Source organism: Oryctolagus cuniculus, chromosome 16 (assembly GCF_051225735.1).
Source record: "Oryctolagus cuniculus isolate XC-2025 breed Fujian yellow rabbit chromosome 16, ASM5122573v1, whole genome shotgun sequence".
NCBI classification, from domain to species: domain Eukaryota; kingdom Metazoa; phylum Chordata; class Mammalia; order Lagomorpha; family Leporidae; genus Oryctolagus; species Oryctolagus cuniculus.
Window position 1 is genome coordinate 43,175,512 of NC_142882.1, and position 25,831 is coordinate 43,201,342.

At 40.4% G+C, this 25,831-nt stretch overlaps 1 protein-coding gene across 3 annotated transcripts in view; it reads right to left on the reverse strand.

Annotated features, from left to right (window-relative positions):
• The window catches only part of AGMO (alkylglycerol monooxygenase), a 357,324-nt gene that overhangs the window by 94,294 nt on the left and 237,199 nt on the right, over nucleotides 1–25,831 (reverse strand). Inside the window, exon 13 of one of the 3 annotated variants that reach the window (XM_089315164.1) lies at nucleotides 25,463–25,688. The exons of the other annotated variants lie outside the window; for them this stretch is intronic. Within the exon in view, the coding sequence (XP_089171290.1) occupies nucleotides 25,497–25,688 (192 nt within the window). The 3' untranslated portion in view covers nucleotides 25,463–25,496. Of the gene's footprint in view, nucleotides 1–25,462; nucleotides 25,689–25,831 lie in introns of those variants that run through there. 3 annotated transcript variants of the gene reach the window in all.

The following is a 25,831-nucleotide window of genomic DNA, read 5'->3' on the forward strand; positions in this document are numbered from 1 at the left end:
TCCAGCGGGTCCTATTCACTCCTACTGTCTTATGTTTTGCTCTAATTCAATGCTATTTCTGCTTTTTCAATTCCTAGACTTTCCAGGCATTCCAATGGCTCTAGTCTTGCTTGTCCTTTTTTTCTACCATTCTCCTTTGAACCTCTGCCCACTAACCACAGACTACCAGAAAAATCTTCTGAAGGAGCAGATCTGCTCATGTCACTAAGAATTTCAGTTCTTCTCATAAGTTTTGAATGGAGCGAATTCTGCTTACCCTTTGTGTATAACCTTGATGACCAGACCATTTTCTAAAATATTTATTCATTTATTTATTTAGAGATCAAGATTCAGGGGGGAGAGGGACAGAGAGAGAGGGGGACCCTATTCTTCTGTTTACTCTCCAAATGCCCACAGAGTCCAGGGCTGAGCCAGAACAAGGCTGGGATCAGGAAACACAATAACACAATCCAGGTTTCCCCTGAGAATGGCACAAACCCCATTAGTTGATCCATCATGCTGTGTCCCAAGGTTTGCCTTGGCAGGAAGTTACAGTCTACAGCCAGAACTGAGATTTGAACCCAGGAACTCAGTGGATACGAGCCTCTTAACATGCTAGGTTCAACACTTCCTCCCAACCAGACCCCTTTTACTCCTCTCAGAAGTTCTCTGAATATTGATAACTCATTGTGACTGTCCATTTTTTTCCTAATTACAACTTTATCCTAACCTCTTCCTCTGTTTACTTGGATCTGATCAAGTTCACCTCATTTCAGGGGATGATTCTGGAGACAGGATTGGGTTTCCCTTCGATCCCCTGTGGCATCTGATTTGTCACCTGCTGACTCACTTACTTGTCTCAATCGGCAAACATTTTGTAGACAGGGATTATATCTTTAAATTCCTTTTCATTTTGACCCAGTAAAATCATAGAAATATTTCTCCTAAAGCAAAATCCTTTGATTTTCCCTGTATCTGTTGAAATCTCTTTTACTATTGCACATAGAATGCAACTGTAACAACTAATAAGGTATGCTTCATAATTTACAAAGGATTTCATATAACTCTTGGAATCAAAGTTTCTAAATTTTGTGGATAAAGAAGCAAAGTTTCACAATGGTTAAGTAACTCATCTGAAAACTGAGTTTCAGTCCAATTTATGTTTCGTTTCAAAAACCCGGGTGTGCTTTGGCTTAAATTCACAACTTCAAAACTCACTGTTCTCTTCTTCCTATTAAGCAGCCATCGGACTCATCTCTTCATCCCTGGTATTCAGGGTATAAAGCTGAAACCACTTGCAAGAAGCAGCCACATCCAGCGATAACTCCCCAGCAGTAACTCCTTACCGTGGTCATTTATCAAACGCTCTGGGTAGGAGAGCCTATTACAGAAAGGCAAGACCTGCCAAAGTCTTCTGGGGGAGCATCCTAATTGCAGCCACAGACGCACACGAAGAAGAGCTCTCATTATCCTGACAGAACACTTTCCCAGACGGGCAGGATGAGCAGAGCCAACATTTTTTCCGGAGGAGGACATCTCCGCATTTTTGAGTAGGTACCAATAAAAGGTGATCAGCAGAGGGGAAATAGTTCACACGTTTTAAACAACTCTCTGTAGGAGTGACAAGCTTCAGCTCTATTAAGAGTCACCAAACGAACATTCTAGTTGGGAGGAGAGTAGCCAGCCTTGAAGCCCCTTGCCCTCAGTATAAAGAATCACACTTGCTCGGTCTCCTCTCAAAAGAAGACCGCATCGAGCCAGAATTTGTCATGACTGGATTTGCCATTCGGTATGTTTTAAGAGATGGATGTAGAATGTTAGGGAAATAGGGTCTTGACTTGTTACTATATTGCATAGAATATCACAAGGGTACTTGAGAAAGTTCATGAAAAATGGAATGACAAGATACTTGTGGTTTTGGTGCCGAAAATCTGAACTCTGTACACAACTCTCCCATTACTATACATTTCCATGAACTTTTTGAAGAGCCCTTCTATGTAAACATTTCAATTTTCTTACCTCAAAATTCATTTTTGGTTGCTTATTCCATGGGCTTTTGAAGAACCATCAGACATGCATTCAGGGATGTTGTGTGTGTGTGTGTGTGTGTGTGTGTGTGTACATGTTCTCTAAAGCAGAATACCAGTGAGGGAAGAACCTTAGTTATTAACACGTTTCCGCTTTATCATTTCACAGCTAAGATAAATAAAGCCAAGAGGATTTAACTGATTTGTTCAAGATCTCTCAGAGATTACAATGAAACTTCCTACACTCTATTCCTTATATTTTGTAAAGGCCATCAACATAAACAAGCACCCTGAGTCCAGGTTTAGCAGAAGTAAGCTCTGATGCCATTTCTGCAACACTATACACATCTACATTCTTCAGCTTTGTATAAGTATATGTTACAATGAAACAAATCCATCTTCTAGGCCATCTGAAAGGAAATCTTTGCTCATCATGGTGTCACAGGATCCTGTTCCCGACTGCTCACATGCTCTGTGCCAGTCCTTTTAGGATTAGCAGCTGCTATGAGCAAACACATAGCAGGAAGGCTGAGTAACGAGGCATACTCTAAATAGATCAAGTTTGGTTTCAATTTAAAGAATAATTTCATTCAGTAATGTTAGTTAAACAAATGTAAAAGCTCTCACAAAAGCTCACATGCAGTAAATGATCAAAGCTGTGGTTATTTAGGTCTTTATTTGCTAAAAATGTCAAGGTAATATTTTTAGCAAAAAATTTCCATTCCATTCTAAACTGTGACTTTGGAGTAAGGGGCCCAACAAAAATTGAAATTTCTATCACTTTGCCAGAAGTAAGCATATTTGGTTACCATTTGGAAAATTCTGTGTTTTGGCTTCAAATCAATCATCAGGATTTAAGGTTGAGAACATCAATCACTAATCCTAAAAAGTAAAATTGCTAAAGAAAAAATTGGATCAGACAAAAATGCCCTTACTCTCCACAGTAACACATTATTTTACTATTACAATGTTCTAAGTAGTAATAAGTGTCTGAAACACTAGAAATATGGAGATCACGCTGCTATTTTCATATTTGAAATGTTTGCATTCTTTATAAAATATGGGATTCTTTTCTTTCTAAAACATAGTATTAGCCAATCCTCACTGTTAAAAGTTGCCATGAATCTCATGGCTTTTAACTACAGAAATGAAGGATTGCACAGTTCTGGAGGTCAGGAGTCTGGTCAGTGCCTCAGTGTTGGAAAAGGAAGGCATTGGCGAGGCTGGGTCCTTCCTGGTGGTTCTCAGGGGAGTCAGGTACTTGCCTTTTCAGCTTAGAGGCTGCCTGTCCTCTTTGGCTGAGTCCTCCCCCGACACCTTCCCTCTTCCCAGCAGTTACTTACAGCAATACCCAGTAGGTCTTTCTCATGTCACCTCACTCTGACTTTCCAATCCGTTCTCCACTAACAAAAATGCTCGCAGGGAGTGAGTAGTGGTTCGCTACTTAAGACAACTTGGAACACCTACGTCCCACACCAGAACGCCTGGGATATAGTCCCAGCACTGCTCCAGGCTCAAAATTCCCATTAATGCGAACCCTGGGAGGTCAAAGGTGATGGTTCAAATACTCAGATCCCTACCACCCACATGGGAAACTTGGGCTGATTTTCCAACTCTTGGTTCAATATGGCACAGCCCCACTCATTGTGAATATTTGGGGAGTGAACCAATGGATGGCAACTCACTCTCTCTCCCCACCCCCTTTCTTTCTGTTGGTCTGTCTCTTTCCACCTCTCAAATAATAAAACGGAAATGAATTTAAATTTAAAAAAAAAATTCAAAAGCTTATGATGGCACTGAGCTTAACCAAGCAATTCAGGATACTCTTCACATCTCAAGGAAGCTGCTTAGCAATTAGAATTGCATCTACAACCTTAATTTCCAGAATTAAAAGATGTGTTTATTTTGGTGCAGAGAAATTTGAAGTGCTTGAAGAGATTTTTCCATGGATGTTTTGAAGACGGCTCCTGCAAACATATTCATTCACAGATTCTGGAGTTAGAACATGGGCATGTTTGGAAGTCCATTATTCTGCCTACCACATTGGAGTGAAACGGCTGGGCTTCTAAAACCAGGGACACGAGTGCTAGATTTTTAAAAGATTACTCAAAGCACAAAAGAGCTCACGAGAGAGTTACAGAGCCAGCACTGCAAGAGGTAGTGGGGATTCACAGCGTGTGAAAGTGGCTTTCGGGTGAGGATGTCTGGTCCAGAAGGCACACCTTGTTTCTTAATGTCTTCACCTGTCTGGAAGCAATGAAAACCCAGGAGCCATGAGCAGTGAGATCTAACAGGAAATCTTCCCCACATCCATCTGGAAACCAAATGGTTCAACGGTGCCTTCCAACACGAGGCTGCTCAGGGAAAGCTGCTCAGGGCCGTTCTGAGCAGAGGCGGGACAAGAGTGTCCCCAGGAATTTACAGTTGCAAGCTGGCCTTGCTCACACGTGCAGCCAAGCTGACATCACTTAGGTGGGCTAAACATCAGGTCCGGCAGATGCTCCAGACAAAAGCAGACACGAATGCTCTCTGGAGGATGTCACCCTCAGTCTAGGCCCTAGGGAATTACTGTAAATATTTTCCTAAAATCAGTGACCACAACATAACAAAAAGGAAACCAGGGGAAAGTATGCCAGTCAGGATGCACACATCCCATATTAGAATGCCTGGATTTGAGTTCTGACTCTGGCTTCTGACTTCAACTTCCTGCAAATGTGTATCCTGGGAGTCAGCAGGGATGGCTTAAGTAGTTGGGGCCGTGCCACACACATTTCCAGCTCCCCGCTTGGGCCTGGCACAGTCTGCTTGTTGTGGGCATTTGGTGAATGAACCAGCAGATGGAAGATATCTCTCTCTTTCTGTCTTTGTCTCTCTCAAAAAAATAAATAAAATTTAAATGTCATTAAGCTCACAAGACACCAAAGCAATTGAGAGCAAACACAAATAGAAGAAAACGGAAACATGTTAAAATTAGCAGACATATATTCTAAAACACCTATCTGCCATATTTTAAAAAAGATAAATTTGAAACTATTTCCAAGAAATGAGAAACTACAAAGTAATATATTTTAAGAAGATAAACCTTGTAGTAATAAAATCATGAAAACCAAAAATTTATAAAGTAAATTGAAGGATTACCAGCAGATTGTAATAGCAGATTTAGACACATGGGAAGAAAAGAAATGAGAATTATTAAGGAAATCAAAGTTTGACACAGTGAAAAATAAAGAACAAACATAAAATGCAAGGAAGAGAAAGATAGGAAAGAGAGATAGAGATAGAGAGACACAGCACAGACTAAAGAAATCTGGAGGGTACAGTAGAAGGTTTTACATAAATTTAATCAGAGTTCCAAAAGGAAAGGAAGAGAGAATTGGATACAGGCAATATGTAAAGAGAAAGTCTGAAGCTCTTCACTACTGCTATGAACACCACTCACAGAGTCCAGACACTGATTGAATCTGAAGCATGATAGACAAAGTCAAGCCTGAACATATCATATTAAAAAGCGGAAAACTCCAAACAAAGTGCTTAGAGCTCCAACCCTGAGGGAGAAGCAAAGGCAGGTTCCCTTCAAGTGACTGACTGCTTGGATGCGAGCTGGCCTCTTGGGGACCGTCGTAGATGTCATGGGACCATAGAATACACGGTCAGCCGGGAAAACAGCTGCCGATCCGGAAGTCTCCACCAAGTGTATGGAGATCATCCATGTCTCCCTAACAGAGTTGTGAAATGCCTCTACTTAAAGCAAACAGGACTGGGAGAGTTTACTGCCAGGGAAATTCTACAGAAGGAACTTCATTAGGAAAAAAAAAAAAAAAAAAAAAAAGTGATCCGAACTAGACAGAGATGAAGACAGAAGGCGGAAAAAAAATTATAGAATGTACATTGAACTGTATGAACAGCCACTGTGTCACATGTCTGTCGTGGGAGACCAAGCATGGACAAAGTTCTGAGTGCATAGAGAAAACCCTTCCTTAATTTGCCCTCTTTTCTGACAATAGACAAGTTTTCCACTGAGCCACTGCAATAATCACTTCACCTCTCACACTGATTGTCTATTTACTATATTCTAGCTACAGTGCTAAGCATTTGTTTTACTTCTTTAAAAATTTACTTTTTTATTTATTTGAAAGGCACAGTTACAGAGAGATGAGGAGAGATGCAGAGAGAGAGAGAGAGAGGTCTTCCATCTGCAGGTTCACTCTCCAAATGGCTGCAATGGCTGGAGCTGGAGCTGGACCAGGCTGAAGCCAGAAACCTGGAGATTTTTCCAGGTCTCCCACGTGGATGCAGGGACCCAAGTACTTGGGCCATCTTTCCATTGCTTTCCCAGGCACATTAGCAGAGAGCTGGATCAGAAGTGGAGTACAGGGTCTCCAACAGTGTCACAGGTGGAGTCTTAACCTGCTATGGCACAAAGCTGGCCTCAGTGCTATGCATTTTACAGTCACTAAGTACAGTTCCCTAAAGCCTCATTCTACTCATCAAGTCATTTTCAAATAAGAAAACAGAACAGTAAGTTTACATAAATATTCAAAAACCCTGACACTGATAAGCACTATGGCATATGTTCAATATTACTTCTGTCTACCTTAAAAAAAAAAAAAACTCACCTTTTAACAACTAAATTCAAAACTTAAAAAAATGGACAATTTAAAAAAAAACAGATATTTTACAAACAGCCTATATTTTGGAGAATCAAAGATTTAAAGTTCCGGCAAACACTAAAGTTGATTCAGTAACAAAACTACTTCATGAACTCTTCTTAAGAGAAGACAGAATGAAAGTGTAGTATAATGACATAATACACAGTCATACAGGTTCTTTGTTCATTAACTTATAAAAATAAACAAAAAGAACCTATATGGAATGTAGATATATTTAAAGTTGTGTTTTTTTGTTTGTTTGTTTGTTTGTTTGTTTTTTGACAGGCAGAGTTAGACAGTGAGAGAGAGAGACAGAGAGAAAGGTCTTCCTTTTTTCGTTGGTTTACACCAACACCCCCCCCCCCACAACTGGCCGCTATGGCCGGCACGTTTTGCGGCCGGCTCTGTGCTGATCCAAAGTCAAGAGCCAGGTGCTTCTTCCTGGTCTCCCATGTGGGTGCAGGGCCCAAAGACTTGGGCCATCCTCCACTGCACTCCCAGGCCGCAGCAGAGAGCTGGACTGGAAGAGGAGCAACCGGGACAGAACCAGTGCCCCAACCGGGACTAGAACCCGGGGTGCCGGTGCTGCAGGTGGAGGATTAGCCTAGTGAGCTATATATTGAAAGATATATTTAAAATTTGTAAATGTTTATTTTATATACCAAACTAAAATTTTAAAAATGAAAACAATACACTGTAAATCAAATTTCAGTCTTCAACAATTTCACCAAATTCTCCCCATGTCTAGCCAAATCTTAAGGGTCTTAGTTAATTACAACATAGTTGAATAAAATTTTTTTGGTTTATTTCTAATGTCTTATTTATGATATATCAAAAAGCAGTCTAGCAAAAATGCATAAACTAAATGCTGAATGTTGGTTAATGGCCTTGCTGTGGATGCCCATGCCAATATCATGGGATGCTCTGATCACATTACCACACATGGCAAGGAAACCTTGCAGATGTAATCATTATGAATCATAACATAGGTAGTGCATTCTGAATTATCCAAATGGAGCTAATCTCATCAAATGAAGCTTTAACAGCAAATAACTGTCTCTGGCTAGGGGAAGAAGAGGAAAAAGAGACATAGTTGAAGGGGAAAGTGGAGAGAGATTCCAAGAACGAGAAGGATTTGACACTCTGACACGTCATCACAGACTCTACCATACACAGGGGTCCTGAGGTAGGTTTTGCAAGAAAGTCGTTTGGAGACAACAGCAGCCTCCAGCTGACAATCAGCAAGGAAATGTGAGCCCCAGTCTTGCAACCACAAGGAGCTGGATTCTTCCAACAATGTGAGTGAGTGACCTTAGAGTGAACCTAGATTTTGCTCTTGTGAAGCCTAGAACAGAAATAACGACGGAGCCAAGTCAGACTTCTGACAAAGAAAGGTGTGAAATAATTAATGTGTGTTAAGCCACTAATTTCATGATTGTTATGGTAGCAAAGAAAATATATATGGCAACATTTTTTCTTTTTTTAACTTTTATTTAGTAAATATAAATTTCCAAAGTACAGTTTATGGATTACAATGGTTTCCCCCCCCAATAACTTCCCTCCCACTCGCACCCCTCCCATCTCCCGCTCCCTCTCCCATTCCATTCACATCAAGATTCAAAGTATAATTAAAATAAAAGGAAAAATATATGGAGATATTTGTCGATTTTAGCAATCCATAAAATATTAAGATAAAACATAGGGTTTTTTAAATTTATTTGACAGGTAAAGATATAGATAGTGAAAGAGAGAGACAGAAAGGTCTTCCTTCCATTGGTTCATCCCCCAAATGGCCGCCATGGCCGGCACTGTGCCTATCCAAAGTCAGGAGCCAGGTGCTTCTTCCTGGTCTCTCATGCGGGTGCAGGAGCCCAAGCACCTGGGCCATCCTCCACTGCCTTCCCAGGCCACAGCAGAGAGCTGGAGTGGAAGAGGGGCAACCGGGACTAGAGCCTGGCACCCATATGGGATTCCGATGCCGCAGGCAGAGGATTAACCAAGTGAGCCATGGTGCTGGCCCCAAGATAAAACATAGTTTTAAAATTAATATTCTATGCATGAGAGATATGGATGAATTACTCAAGTTGAACTACTCTACCTGTTATTGAGATCAGAGGAAGAGTCCCCTTCATAGAGGACAATAATATGACCTCTCTTCACCAATAGCTTATTAATCAAATAACCAAGAAGACATTTTACAGTCTTTAATAGGCTAATGTACACATCCTTTAACAGTAAGAGATGCAATTTTTAGTCAAAAAATGTTAAAAAAATGGTTATGTGTGTAACTGAATAAATCTGCTAACTTTTTAGGTTTATAGTTCATTAAGTGCATACACTTAAATTATTTGGCTATGTAAAGGTAATAAATCAAGTACCATAATCCATTGTCTGACAATGGCTCAAATTTTGTGGTAATAAAGGTAAAGCACCTTTATGTAAAGAGAATATTCAGCTTTTCTCTATATATATCTGACAGGATGGACATAAGCAAAGGAAAGCAGGTCAAAGTACATCCATATGTGGCTTTGTTACCGAAGGACAAACTTTTTTTTTAAAGACTTTCAGTTTACAACTCTGTTTCCCCTAATCAGTCAAGGGAGTCCTCTTGGTGATTCTCACCCTCAGTGTAGAAAGTCTGACTTTCAACTTAGTAAATTCCATCACTGTTCCAAACAAGTTAGAGAAATATCTCAATATACTGGGAATCACGGTTAACTTGAAGTCTTTATCCTTTTCTTGAATATCATTTTTGACGGAAACTGTAGATATGCACTATATCTAACATATATAAGGTATGAATTTATGACCCAGACAACTAGTCAATTCCATAATCCCAAGACAGTGTAAAAGCTTATTTCACTGTAACCTGACCATTGACAGATGTCTACATGAAACCAGATGCTAATATTTAGCTTTGGGACATAAAAACAAGTGCAAGCTAGAATAAATCATAATAGAGTAATCCAGCTTTCTTTATTAAATCAGGAGTGGGGATAGGCAAAGAGGTTCAAATTCCACTCAAGTTATTGGGTATAATATCACCTTGTAATAAGAGAAGTGTTCTAACCTATTGGTTGTTCTAAAATGTCTTACCATTTTAAACACCTGTTAAATCCCCTTATAATGAATACGAATCCATAGTTATTGCAGCTACTACTAATAAAGTAAAATGTCCCAGGAGACTCTGACTCATTCATGACTTTCCAGAGTAAACGTGATTTGACACCAGTGTGTGGTACAGCAAGTTGTAGAAGAGAGTTTGCCACTCAGTAAGACAATGGTAATGTTCAATAAATAGATGACACCATTGAATAATTTCCACCACGATGGATTTAAAAAGCTTCTATTCTTTGCTGCATATGAATCAAAAAGGTAACAAAATCTAAGAATCATCCCTTATGATTTCTATTCTAACAAAAGTTAACCAAGTTCAGATTTCTGCTAAAAAAAGAGTTCCTTATATATGGTATATAACTCAAAATGACAGGATTTAAAAAAAATGGATCCCTTTATAGATAAAAATGCCTTCCCGATCTTACATCCCTAGTCTACACAGTCTAGCAAGTTGAGAAAATTGATTCAGATGAGTTCATTAATACTTGAGTCCATAGAAATTGAGTGTACAAAATTAAGGAATATATGAAAACTATAATACTTCCCTCCATAAAGATATTGATTACAACTTAATTGTGTTATGACCTAATTTAAATTTTAAAATATATGGCCTAAAATTATATTCCAAATTGATTCAAAATTGTTTACTTTTCTTTCTTTTATTCAAAGTCTTAAAGATTTTACAAAATAGGGTTTTTAGCTAACTAGCAGTTTTGAAAAACTATATTCAGGCACCTTCTTGAAGTTGCCACATTAAACTCAACCATCTCCTTAATTATAAAATTTGGTAATTGTATTCTCAATTCACCGTATTTATTCACTCCTACAGTGTTAATTACAAGGATCTTTTTGAAACTCTGTCTCTTTGACACACATGCTCCCTTTCTTCCTATTCCTAAGACTCATTATTCCCAAAATCTTTCACTGGCTTTCTCCCTCCACACATATCTTATTCTAGCTTTGTCCTGTTCTAGCTCCCTTTTTTCTTTCTCCTTCCGTTCCTTCTTTTCTTTCATTCCTTCTTTCAGAGTTAGTGAGAGAGAGAAAGAAATACAGAGTTAGATCTCCCATCCACTGACTCACTTCCCAAACACCCACAATAGCCCCCAACTGGGGCTGCAGCCAGGAGCCAGGAGCCAGAAACTCAATCCAGGTCTCCACATGGGTAGCAGGAACCCAAAGAGTTGAGTCATCTTGCAGCCTCCCAGGGTGCTCGTTAGGAGGAAGCTGGAGTCAACAGTTGGAGCCATGAACCCAACGCAGACACTCCAAACTGGGGCATGTGTGTCTTATCTGATGCCTTTACCAGTAGGCAAAAACACACACCACTCATCTCCTTTGTTCACATAGGATTTCCATTTTGTGTAATGACAATCTTGGTAACAAACTGCCCCACTAAAACTATTAAAAGCAATACAAAATGATTTTAAAATAACATTTGTGGGACATCATTGAATGCTAGTGCTGGACTGACAGAGCAAGAAAAGGAAGAGAGGGCCGGCGCCATGGCTCAATAGGCTAATCCTCCACCTTGCAGCGCCGGCACACAGGGTTCTAGTCCTGGTTGAGAGGCGCCTGAGTCTGTCCCGGTTGCCCCTCTTCCAGGCCAGCTCTCTGCTATGGCCCGGGAGTGCAGTGGAGGATGGCCCAAGTGCTTGGGCTCTGCACCCTCATGGGAAACCAGGAAAAGCACCTGGCTCCTGCCTTTGCATCAGCGCAACGTGCCGGCCGTGGCAGCCATTGGAGGGTGAACCAACAGCAAAGGGAAGACCTTTCTCTCTGTCTCTCTCTTTCACTGTCCACTCTGCCTGTCAAAAAAAAAAAAAAAAAAAAAAAAAAAAAAAAAAAAAAAGGAAGAAAGGAAGAGAAAGGAAATCCAGAGAAATGAGTTCCACTTTCAAGACTATTTTGCTAAGAAAGAAAGAAAATCAGTTTTGGGTCTTTGACATGAGTAACTCAGGGGAAATAACCTTGAATTTGTACCGGTTCTCCAAAGAGGTGCACTTTACACAATAAGTAAGTAACTTGTGCCTGTTCCGAAGCTTGGTTTAGAGTCATATAGTTTTACAAAAACACCGCAGACCTCAAGGATGAATAGAAGCCCTTACACTGATAGGGATGCTGATGGTGGTGTCTGAAAATTCACTTTGGTAGAAGTGACAAGTTGAGCTAGGAGTCAACATTGATTTCTAGACATTGACCTTTAATTCAATACCCATCATACAATCAGAGATTACCAGAAACAAACAAACAAAAAAAGACTTCACAAGTGAGGTAAGATAAATGTCAGACAAAAAAATCTTACAGGTTCTTCCAACTCAAAAATTGGAATAACTTACATAGATTATAGGTATGTGAGTTCTCCTGAATAATTTTTTTTTTATTTTTTTTTATTTTTTGACAGGCAGAGTGGACAGTGAGAGAGAGAGACAGAGAGAAAGGTCTTCCTTTGCCGTTGGTTCACCCTCCAATGGCCGCCGCGGCCGGCGCGCTGCGGCCGGCGCACCGCGCTGATCCGATGGCAGGAGCCAGGAGCCAGGTGCTTTTCCTGGTCTCCCATGGGGTGCAGGGCCCAAGCACCTGGGCCATCCTCCACTGCACTCCCTGGCCACAGCAGAGGGCTGGCCTGGAAGAGGGGCAACCGGGACAGAATCCGGCGCCCCGACCGGGACTAGAACCCGGGGTGCCGGCGCCGCTAGGCGGAGGATTAGCCTAGTGAGCCGCGGCGCCGGCCTCCTGAATAATTTTAAGAAGACAAATGTACAGCTTTAGTTTTGGGAACAGAAAATGCTAAAGCTACAAAAAATTTTTGGAAAAAAATTTGTATCTTCCAAAGCTGAAAAATACAACTAAAATATAAAATGTAGCAATTTTATTTAGGAGTCAATTAGATATACACCCAGTGAAAGCAAGTGAAGTAGATTATAGATCTCTAAGGAAATAATCCCAAATGAAACCCGGGAGATGGGGCAGGCGTGGAAGTGTGGAGACTGAGAGGGAGTGTCAGAGGACATGGGAAGAAAGTGTTAAATACGTCCAATTAGGGTTTCAGAATGAGAGGACATGGAGAACGAAGCAGAGGCAGTATTTAAGAGTTAAAGGTAAAGATTTCCCAAACTGCTCAAAAACATCAATTTACAATTTCAAGAAACCAGAAGAATCCTAAGCAAGAGAAATTCACTTTAAAAAAAATCAAAAACAAGATTTATCCCAGTAAAACTAAGGAAAACACAACCAAAATCTCTGGAATAGTCAGAGATAAACCAGAACAGAACCACTGCCATTGATGAACATCCTTATTCCTGGATCCCTCCACCCCATGGCTTCTTGTACAACTCCACAGAACTTAGAATCTTTGCTTATAGTTATTCTAAATGAGTTATGGTGAAATTATTAAAGAGGACTTTACATCTCTCCACTCTATTATTTGTACAATACCAGACTCATTGTGAATCTTCACAACTGGGAAAGAATGAAAAGAAGCATCAAATCTAACCTTGGAAGCCGGCGCCGCGGCTCACTAGGCTAATCCTCCGCCTAGCGGCGCCGGCACACCGGGTTCTAGTCCCGGTCGGGGCGCCGGATTCTGTCCCGGTTGCCCCTCTTCCAGGCCAGCCCTCTGCTGTGGCCAGGGAGTGCAGTGGAGGATGGCCCAGGTGCTTGGGCCCTGCACCCCATGGGAGACCAGGAAAAGCACCTGGCTCCTGGCTCCTGCCATCGGATCAGCGCGGTGCGCCGGCCGCAGCGCGCCGGCCGCGGCGGCCATTGGAGGGTGAACCAACGGCAAAGGAAGACCTTTCTCTCTGTCTCTCTCTCTCACTGTCCACTCTGCCTGTCAAAAAAAAAAAAAAAAAAAAAAAAAAAAAAAAAATCTAACCTTGGAGTTCATTTTCTAAATGGACAAATTTCTACAGCAGTTCAACAGCCTTGTTTTCCCTGTCTTTACTGGAAAATGAGCTGACAGCGGTCACTGAATGAGATGCTAACTATCATACAATATTATAAATGTCTTATTAAATGTATGGCTATAAATGAGCTTAAATCTTTCTGATCAAGCACATCAAGTTGAAATGACTCTGTGTAGCAGAATCATCTAATATATGCTAAATTTGAGTTATATATATTTTTTTTTACTTTTTACAAAGTACTAAAGTTGAGCTGTTTCATAATTTAAATGAGTTAAGTATTTGGGTGAATTTTTGAAGCAGCTCTATTAGAATACTGACCTGAATCTCTGTCATAGCAATAGAAATGGAAACAGCTCTCAGAGGATTACCTGGCATGCATTTACAACTGTTTTTCAAGCAGGTCTGAAATACAAAAGCTCGGAAATTCAGCTGGGGTTTGGTTATTTTGTTTTTATTTGAGTTTGCCATAGAATCAAACTGGAATTGACAGAAGCCTGTTTCTATTTTTTTTTCATTTAGACAATTCAGGAAGAAAATTCATATAACTTTTTGCCAAAAACTATTGATCATCAGACACAAGGGCAGAACTGCTAAAGGCCACAAGGTTCCATGGCACCTCACACATGCACCTTTCTAAAGTTCTGAAGTACTCCCAACTCTAAAAGCAGTTGCCACAAAAGGTTTCTGAGTGGAATATACTCTTGTACTAACCAACAGGGACCACCTGTTGGCAAATGTTGACAAATACATCACCACCTTTAGAGCTCCTACAGAATTTCTGGAGGCATAGAAGACAATGGAAAATAGAAGCAGAGAACTGTCACCGTCACAGCTTGCATGTGTGGCTAAGACACTTTGCTTAAAGCTTTGTATGTAATGGTTCAGGACCTGAATGTTTCTAAAGGACGTATATCACTGCTACATCTGGAAGACTGTATCCATCCAACAAAGTCAACTCTGAGTGCTGAGACTTTGTTTCCATAGTTTTTTTTCTGCAACTGGAACTTAAGGAGATTGCAAAAATATGAGTAGAGTGGTTATTACTCTCTGTAGGCTAGTCAACTGGTGATTTTTCTCTGTTTTAGCCTTTATTCCAGATTCACTCTCAGAGCCCAAAATTTTGAGTTATGACAGTGGAAAATTAGGGGTCTATTTAATAAAGTTTTTTTTTTCCTACAGGGTTTTCTAGAATAAATAAATCATTGAAAGTGGACATTAAGCAAAAGTGGTCAGGCTTTCAGAAAACCAGCTTTTAGTTACTATAGAAAATTTCTTTGTTAAATATAAATATATGAACAAGAGAAAGGAGATATCAAGATAATCATGATCAGACACCACTTTAAAAATTAAAAGTAACTTATGTAAACTTGATGGAAAATTGGCAGATTTATGGTCTAGCAAATGGGAGGGAGAGAGAATAAAATCAAGGGACCAAGATTGATGTGTTTCAATTTAAATATATATTGATGTTTCTGTAAAAGAAAGATTAGCAAATACACATCTGTGAAGGTTCTCTTGTGTGGCTAAAGGGTAGAATTTAGCATATGTACTGTTTAACTAAACATATTTAGCGTATGTTACAATCCTTGGAGTAATAAGAATTTCTTTCATAGCATAGATTAAGAGTAAGATAATTTTGTTTACTGAATAAGCTTCACAAACAGACACAATTTGCCTTGAGAAAATGTTTTAATGGTCAGAAAAAATTAACTGTGACTATGCAAGTTTTCATTTGTATTGCTTTATTTATTTACTTTTATTCTTTGGTTTGGAAGAATTGGAGGCAAGCAAACTGGAGGGAAATAAGCAGCATGGGAGAAAACCTATTACCTTCCTTTCCAGAGTGATAAGAGACAAACTGGGACAAGAAATAACATATACACAATATAAACACTTCACAGAGAGATGTCAGAAGTGATGTTGTGAAAGGGTATTGATCAACTGTGCTTTATAATGCTCTTGTTTCTTTTAAATTATCAGATATGTCCAAATCCATGCTACAGGCAGCTGCCCTTAGCAGGGAGCTGGATCTGAAGCTGGAGCAGCTGGATCATGAGCCGTGGCCCATAAGGGATGCTGGCGGCGCAGGCAGCGGCTTTACCAGTTAGCTGTGTCAGAATGCTGGCCCACCAATTCCTTTTTAACTCTACTTCTGTTTAATAAATTTGTCATTGTTATTTTTTCATAATAAGTTTATTGTCATTTTATACATCATTAGAACCATAAGGCAATTAGAATGTTAGCTTTGATTTTCTGCAATTTCTGTCTTCTTGAGTTGTCAACATAAGAAAAACAAGACACCGAAGAAATAAAGCTATATAAATAAATAATCACTACAATAACTTTGTAAGCAGCAGAAATAAAATATTTTCAGTGTAAGTAGCATAAAGCAAAATGCATACATGCTTTTAGTCCTGAATGTTCATCTTGCTGAGAAATAATATGGGACTTCATCCATGAGGTCCTCAAGGTGCAAGTTCTGCTTATTCAATCTGAGTAAATCGCTGCTTAGGAAAACGGTAAAAACTTAGTGACTGATTGCCACTAGATGGAGCCTAGGCTTCTATCTGGCCCAGCTCTGACCATGTTTACACTTGGGTGTGTTTAATTTCTTAGAGAAACTCACACATGAGCAGGATACGCTGAAATAGCCAGAGTAGGGGTGAGAGGATGAACACAGCACTCTAGACTCTAGGATCCTGACAATGTGAGTTCATCAGAGCAGACGTGACTTGTTCTCTTGAAGATCCTCTGCCTGGGTACAGACTTTCCTTCACACAGAACACACAGAGCTCTTTCCCTTTCTGCCTGCTTCTCCATGTTCTAACTACTTCCGAGGACGATCAATAACGTACTTAAGCTTACTCCTAGCTCCACTTTCCTAATGCTTTTTTGAACCCATCAATCATAGGAAACATTCACTCTTGATCTTGATTGGATCTATCTATTACATGTGGCTACAGAGACTTCAACTGAAACGGCCTTTCTCCTGTGACAAAATTCCACAATCATCCATATGGAATGGGTATCAATTTCAAAAATACAAAGTATTGGCTTTGAACAAGCATGTCGCAACGTTTTTGTTATGTCTTTAGTCTTCAGAGAAGTAGGGCAATCACAGAGGAAGTGTTTGCATGCACTCAAGGCATGGTTAGAAAGAAGGCATTGGAGATTTGATGCCCCTGCCATTGATAATTAATGTGATAGGACTTCCGGAAACTATCTTGGAGAAAATTCAGAAACTAGAGGCCTAGGACTAGGATAGTAAAGCTTTTGTAACCTGCTGGAAAGTTTGCAACTTCCTGAAGCAAAGGGTTTTGGCATTTGTAGACTCAGTGTAAATTATTTTAATTGTTTCTGATCTGTGCTGAAAGTTCAGGACACAGAGTGTTTGCCGTTTTGTGGAGGCAGAGATCTGAATTCTGTGTTGTGTATGAAACCGTTGTGCAAAGTGAGCCTGTAAGCTAAAGAGAAGGTCTAATGAAACTCCCAGAACATTGCACCACGACTTGGCTCTATTGTAATGGAAGAAATGGTTTTGGATTCATCTACTGAATCTCTAACTTGATATTTTTAAATGCTGGCATTTTACTTTATTTTTAGTTTTTAAAATCAGAGTTATTTATTTATTTGACAGAGTTAGAGAGAGGAAGAGAGAGAGATAGAGAGAGATCTCTTCCATCAGCTGGTTCATTCCTCAGATGGCCCAGGGCTGGGATATTCTGTTCCAGATTTGCAATAAGTAGAAACATAGTTAAAATGAAAAATTATTGAGGTGGGGTTTTGTAAAGAAGGGCAAATTAGGTTGCAGAAGACAAAACACCCAGGGTAGGGAGAAACTACCAGAGTATTTAGGGGGGGCAGCATTTTGCTATACAGTTATTGGTTAGGACATCCACATGCCACAGTAGAGTCCCTCAGGTTGACTCCCAGCTCTGGCTCCTGACTTCAACTTCCTGCTGATACAGTCTCTGGGAGACAGCAATGATGGCTCAAGTATTTGAGCTCCTGCAGCCCACATGGTGTGGTGACCGGGGCTGAGCCCCAGGCTCCAGGTTCTGGCCCTGGCTCTGTCCCAGCCATTGAAAGCATTAGGAGACTGAATCAACAGATGGGAAATTCTGTCTCTTGCTCTTGTCTCTCTGCCTCTCAAATAAATAAATGTAAATTTATACAATTTTAAAAGGAGTATTTGGACCTGGATAGGATAAAGAAAAGGAACAAGGACTGGCCTGAGCCTGTGCTATCTTCCCATAACTTCATTCACTCACATGCAAAAATCACTTGCGCAGCACTAACAATATCTCTGTGTGTGAACTAGGCACGCACATCCAAGGACACTAGACAGTCAGAACATGCAGGAATTCAGAGAGGAAAGAAGACTAGGAAAGAGGCTATTATAGCACAGCCAACACAGGAAATGTAATTAACAGTGGGGGACCATAGGATGGCTGCCTCTCTTTCAGGTGTGTACACTGGAGAGGTGAGAGGCCAGAGGAGACAAGGCAGCCAATGGCCACTTCAGGCACTTCTGCTTCAGGCACACTAAGGGAGGTGGCCTGTGATTGAAGAGCAAGGGAAGGAGATGCTTCCTAGGGAGACAGAGTTAACCATAAGCACCTACTTCTTTCAGTGAAGGGGGGACACGACAAAGAACAGTCTGACACTGGAGCACATAGCCCAAAGGAGTCTTATTTTGCTTACGTCTATTGGCCAGGGTTTTTACACAACTCCTGATGCTTTTATTTCAGAATAATCAATATTGCATTTCAAAGGCAAGTTTGAGGAGTGGTCTTTTTAAAAGGTAAGGTAAATCACCTTATTCCTTTGCTCATAGGTTTCCATGAATTTTCTTAGGCCCTTATGTTGCAATCCAATAGGTGTTTGGACAGGCCACCTACCTGATGCCTCTTGTACTCCCTCTCTCTCTGTCCATTCTTCCCAGCCACTCTGGTCATCCTTCTCTTCCTCCTGAAGCAGGGCTTGGAGCCAGTCCTTTCCCTCCACCTGGATTCCTGCTTGCTCCTTTGTCTCCTACAGGTGTTGGCTGAGATAACACAAATATCCCTGAGAACTCACCCGCCCTGTGCCTGACTCCTTAACTGATCCCCTTGCCTGGTGGTTCCTCTCATTGTACTCATTATCATGGGATACATGGTGTATTTTATTACTAACATATTATTTCCTCCATAGCATAAACAGCCACAGGGCTTTCTTTCTTTCTTTCTTTCTTTTTTTTTTTTTTTTTTGACAGGAAGAGTTAGACAGTGAGAGAGAGAGACAGAGAGAAAGGTCTTCTTTTTCTGTTGGTTCACCCCCGAAATGGTCACTATGGCCGGCGCGCTGCACCAATCCGAAGCCAGGAGCCAGGTGCTTCCTCCTGGTCTCCCATGCGAGTGCAGGGGCCCAAGCACTTGGGCCATTCTCCACTGCACTTCTGGGCCACAGCAGAGAGCTGGACAGGAAGAGGAGCAACCGGGACAGGGGACAGAATCCGGCGCCCCGACCGGGACTAGAACCTGGGGTACCGGCGCCACAGGCAGAGGATTAGCCAGTGAGCCACGGCGCAGGCCCAGGGCTTTCTTTTTTGTCCATACTGTGTTTAGTATTTCTTTCAAACTTACAATAGTTCCTGGCACATAGTTGATGCTCTTTTTTTTTTTTTTTTTGATGAATTAAATCATTGGTGGTGAAAACCAGTCATTAAAACTGTCAGAAATCTAGGAAAAGAGGTGATGAGGTTAAGTTTTGTTGTACAGAGAAACTCTCCAGTACTAAGCCAGAAATTCCCAAAGAACAGGATACTCTCCTCATGCCATCTGGGGCCAGGTAAATGGTAAGCACCTGCATGATGGGAAAACATCTATTTCCTGAAATCAAAGGACAGAAGATAAACATTCCTAAACTATCAGAAAGGAATAATGTAGGGACTCAAAGGTGTCAAGGTGTCGTTGTATATGTTTAACACTTACTGGCAGCACAGGTGTCATTTAGTGGCATCTATAATTGGTTGTTCTGTCCATCATCACATTTCTCCTCTCAAATCCAGTGCGATTACCTCCTCCCCCATTTTATGGCAAGAAAAATGGAGATCAAGTTACTGGGTCAAGGAAATGGCCTAGGAAGAGATGGGCACATGGTCTGAGTTCAAGTTCTGGCTCTACTTCCAAGTACTTGGGTCCTTGACATCCTTGTGAAAGACCTAGATTGAGTTTCATGCTCCTGGCTTTAGCCTGGGTAGTAGAGGGGAGATCTCTGTCAGTCACTGTCTCTGTCTCTCACATAAATTAAAATAAACAAGTTAACATTGATTGAAAAGAATATGTGCTGGGAAGTAACAGCTTTTGCAGTGTGAATGCATCTCTGGGAAGTCAGGTGCTGTTTGCTGGAGTGGAAGGGAGTTCTATATTCCATGAACATCCTTTCTTTGCCTAGTTTGTAAAGAGCAGAATTTCAGCTCTGCTCAGTTAGTGAGTCAGCAGCACTGAAAAACAGATGCAGATAATTATTTGAGCCTAGGTCACGTGCACATGTAGTTTATGATCTGCTAGAGGAAAAAAAATCATATATGGATAGAAGTTTAGGGCATCCTTGACATAGTAGAATTAGTAGTAGAATCCTTGACATAGTAGAATTAATTCATTAATAGTAGAATTAATTCATTACAGGATGTTATAGGATGATTTCTTACACGTTTTGAGTCTGCTGTCTTAAATACCATATTATTGATCCTGCAGTCACTAACAATAAATTGAATTGAATTATTTCATAGTGCAACTACCTGATAACTTACAACAAGCAATAACAAAATAGAATCCTAAGCTCATAATTCAATTGTGTACTCCCCACACTTGACATCAATGGCAAACTTTATATTTGGAAAAGGAGAACTTGGTTCAATTATCCTTGCTTCAGAAATATACTCCATCCAAGTTGAATTCCAACCCTACCTGTCAACCCTACATATGTCTCAGTATCAAAATCAGAAACGATAATTTAGCAGCACAACCTGTATGTATAAAACACAATGTTTTGACAATTGTTTACGTTTTCATTTGTGGGTCTGAAAACTGAAAGTTTCTAAGTTTTCTTTTTCTTGATGTTAATCTTTCTTCTTTTCTCAGATTCTTTATCTGAAACTATCTGTTCTACCTACACTTTTTGTTGGTGCTCAGTAGCTACACATATTTTTCTGATAGAAACACAAGCTTACCCATTCTTTCTGCAATGGAGATACTATGTTTTCGTTGTTAATCTCAGGGATTTCAAAGCCACATATTCTTGCATGAAGGTGTAGGCTTCTAGTTATGTGACCTTGGGCAATTGACTTAAGTTCCTCCTAACTTTACCTTGTTTGTCCAATAAACGGGGAGGAATGAGCTTACAAAATGGTCTAACTGATCTGGTAGTCGCATTGCTACGTGAAACCTTCCCAAATGAACCAGGGCTGCGACTACCTGACCTAGAGAATATGTGGGAAATGACCATTTGTGAATTCTAAATTTAAGTTATAAAAGGCATTTTATTTTCTGCTGCAGCCTCACGGGTCACTCTCTCTGCAGGAAGCCAAAAGCCATATGTTGAGGATCTTGAACCAGCCAAGAGGAGACTCTAATGAAGGAGTAATTGAGGCTACCCAGTATTTTTGTTCCAGCCTGGGAAGAGGACCCTCCGATCCTACTCTAGCCTTTAAGTGACCTCATCACCAGTCAGTATAACCCCAACTGCATGAAAGACACTAAGAGATGACTGTCCAACTAACCCCTTCCTGAATTCCTGGCCAATAAACAGGAGGTCTGAGAAATAAAATGACTGTCATGGTTTAAAACACTATGGTTCAGGTTTGTTTGCTGTGCAGTCACTACTATTGGAACAGGAGTGACAGGCTGAACTGTCATAAGGAAACATTGAGAAAATACATATAAAGGAATTAATATAGTAACCAACACATACTGTGTGCCTGAGAAGCTGTGGCAAGTGTTGTTAAAATTGTGTGTGTGTGTCTGTGTGTGTGTCTGTGTGTTGTCTGAATAGGCAGATGCTTAAAACTCAGTGAAATAACCTTGGCTGGGCTGCAGTGTACTTTCCAGATCCACTACTAGTGAAGAAGTGATGTGCACCCTACTCCTACCAGCAGAAGGACAGCAGATATTGTATGTGATGCCCTATATTCTGCAATGGACAATCTGTTACTCTCTCCCCACTCTTCCTGCAGAACAGGGAGGTAGGTGAAATCCTAAGATATCAGGAACCTGATTTCCCAAAAGACACCAAGGAAGGATAAGCACCAAACAGGAATATTCACACTCTTCTTTTGTGAGCAAGACAAAACTTCAATTGTGTTAAGTCACAAATAATTTGGAGTTTAGAACCTGCCTCCATATCTACTTCCTTCTGTTTTGCACAGTGTACTCTGTGTGCCTGGTTCTGTACATAGAGGCACATAAGTATGTGAGGAATTAAATTGATCTGAACTATTAGGTACCCTGGAAAGAAAGGCCTGCTACAATTTGGAACTTCCACTAAATCAGACTAAAGGAAACCACTCTTCAACACTAGATCCAAAGTACTTTGCATCAATTTTTCACTGTTTTGATGGAATCATTTTGGGCCCTTTTTGATGTTTTAGTTCCTTGTTCCCCTTTCCCTTGACCAAGTCACCTATAGCTTCTGGCCCATCCTGACCTGTTATCCTGATTTCCCCATTTCCTAGCTGTGTGACCCTAGGCAAGTCCAAATGTAACATTAGGCCTCCCTGCTATCATTCCAAGAGTCATTAAAATAATAGGATAAAGCTAACGAAGCTAGGATGCGATGAGAGTACCTGGAACTTACTAGGTACTTAGTAAATAATACTAATTATACAAAAGGAAAACATTTGCTCAAATGGCCTCTATTCACTACCAAAATGAAAATAGATTTTACTTTTTGAGGGATGTCTAATAATATTTGACACCTTCCATTTTTATATCTCTGGGAGATATTCCATAGTAATATCTTATCTTATGACACACATTGCATGGTACTTTCAGGTAAATTGAAAGTTAAATGGATCAGTTTCTCCTCTTGCTGGACTTTTTTTGTTCACCTTAATTTGAAATATCTCTGGCACCTCAACCTTTCAGGAGAAGAAGGCAAAGCTTACAGTCCAAACAAGGAACCAGAATGCTGCCCTGAACTTGACTTCACTGCTGTTATCACCTATGGGATGATGCAGCTGACGATATTTCATAAGCCTGTTGATACCTATTTCAGAGCTCCACTTTGTAGGCTGAAATGGATACTCGGCCAAGCAGGTGGCAAGACTCAACACTGTCCCCTTCCAAAGTCAAATGCAAATTTCACACTGCAGTTGTAGGGATTAAAAATAAAATTCCACCACTTCTCCCACCACCCCACTCCCACAGGCTTCTAGTGCACCCTTCACTAAAGAGAGTGTTCTTAACTGATACAGGGACTGAACTGGGAACAATAGCTTCTGGCCTGTGGACATCAAAGTCTATTTCATGAATGAGAAATCAAATGTGACTTCCTTTCAACCAAACACCTTGATGATGAGTCTTTATGACATTAACAAAGGACTTTGAACTTGGTAGTAAGTTTCAAAGTGTGCAGCATGTTGGTGTTAAATGTAACCCTGACAAGAGCTAAGGTACACCCTTTGGATTACTTGACACACTATAGAGATGCCAATACTGAATTAAAAAAAAAAAAAAAAAAGAAGAAGAAGAAAAAAAAAGTAAAAAAAAAAAAAGCTGCTACTTGGGTTCAAACAGTCATTTGTAACGAAAGTGATAAAAGAAAGTCATCAATGTTTTAAACGTTTGAAAAAGAACTGCTTGTGAAAATCCTTTTACTCTTATCTAGATATCACCATCAATAGATCTTGAGATTATTGCAAGAAACAGCTGCAACAAGTTGTTCAAGCGATTGTGGTTTGTTACTTAACAGTTATTTTTTCTTTGCAGAATTTCCTAACTTGTATTTATTTCCAAAATATCTCTTCCTGCAGTTACCTTGATGTATTCATATTTATGAATGATGTAATTTCTTAAGGTTCTCATGAAAGTTACTCCAGATAGCCGGCGCCGTGGCTCAATAGGCTAATCCTCCACCTTGCGGCGCCGGCACACCGGGTTCTAGTCCCGGTCGGGGCGCCGGATTCTGTCCCGGTTGCCCCTCTTCCAGGCCAGCTCTCTGCTATGGCCAGGGAGTGCAGTGGAGGATGGCCCAGGTGCTTGGGCCCTGCACCCCATGGGAGACCAGGAAAAGCACCTGGATCCTGGCTCCTGCCATCGGATCAGCGCGGTGCGCAGGCTGCAGCGGCGGCCATTGGAGGGTGAACCAACGGCAAAGGAAGACCTTTCTCTCTCTCTCTCTCTCTCACTGTCCACTCTGCCTGTCAAAAAAAAAAAAAATTAAATTAAAAGAAAGTTACTCCAGAGACAAGTAAGTGTGAAGGAAGCAGTTCCCCAAGCAAAGTGGACTGTTGATGGCCACAGTGCTCCACAATACAGCTGGATGTTTCACACCCATCTACATTTTCTCATCATCTTTTATATGTAAAAACTACCAGCAAATTACTTTAAAAATGGCAAAGGAAAAGATGTAAAGAGAAAAGTAGGATTCAAAGAAAATGCAAAAGTCGAAACATCATCCTGAAAAGATAAATCACAATGAAAAATGCCAAAGCATCCCCCAAATTGTTAACAATAAAAATATCCAACAGCATTATTTCCATCCTGTTCACTCATTTGTTAAGGAATACGCATGTGATATCTTGTTGATTTACAGTCACTAGGCTCTACTTTCAAATAGTTGTATCTTGCATGCATTAAAAAAAATGTCACCTTATTCTCTTCTGTGTTGGTGATGGGAAAGTGATTGAAATGTGGGTGATTAGAAAACAACAATCTGTTGTACTTCAACTTCTTGCTTTCCCCTGGGGGAAATGGATTATTCCTTCATCATAATATCTGTTAGTTAATGCCAGAGGCTTTGCCCAACTTCAAAGCAGAGATATTAAAGGCTCACTTTCCACTACAAGGCAGGTGTATTTTTATTAGCTTTCTCTTTCAAAATTGCTATGACTTCACTTGCAGATAGCCCGCCAACAATCATTATTGAAAGCCTTGCTATAATTGCTAAGTTACATGCAGCGTCTGAAGCTGAAAACCAATGTCACTTGCAGCCCTCCAACAATTGACTGAAACCAAGTGTTACATCATTAAAGCTGAATTACAACACACCCATGGCGTGTTTGCCATGTGTGCTGTATTTTAAACAATAGTAGAGCAAAACCTGGCTATAAATTCACAGATCCCCAATTTGTTCAAATTCATGAACAATAAGAACTGTCTGAGAGCCATTGCTGGCTCTCTTTTAGTCAGAAATGTCATGCACAGAAATTAAATGTCTGTTTGGATTTTATTGGAGATGGAAATGCTAGCTTTATGTTGTAAATTTAAACAGCCTGCCACGAAGGGAGCCTCACATTTGTATTGCTTGGGGAAGCATATTCATCTCTAATTGCTCCGGGTAACACAAATAAACGAATGTAAAGTGTTCCATTTCTTAACTGGTTCTGTGTAGAATAAATCAGCGGAAGTGATGATAGCACAGGTTTTCTGTGGGTTCAGATTGGATTTCTTTTCTTTGATAGAGCTGGATGTGGAATCCTTGCCTTCAGCTATTGTTAATGATTAGGAAGTTTTCTGGAAGTTCACGAAAACTCAAAAAGACATCCATTCATGCTGATAAAAAAAATATTGGCAGCCTGTCTGTGATACTCTCCTTTATTTATTTATTTTTTCTAATTAGGTTCTACCCATTTCATTATTTGGTGATCTAAGTGGAAATATTTCTTCTGTCATAGTGGTATGCAAAGCTATTATAATTACTTTTTTAGAAAGGTCGACAACTTTGTACTTTGCTTCAGGGATTTTATGGTGCCTAGATTCCACCGGAAAATATTTAGTCACTCGCCGACTTGGATAGAAATCCGTCACCTGGAATAGAAATCACGGTCAACGTGCCAGCATCTTGTGCAGACAGGCTCTGAAAATATATCCCAGGCAGAGCCACTGCCAAATGACTTGTGTCTGGTCAGCACTACCTTTGAAATATTCCCTTCATACTAGTTACTGTTCAG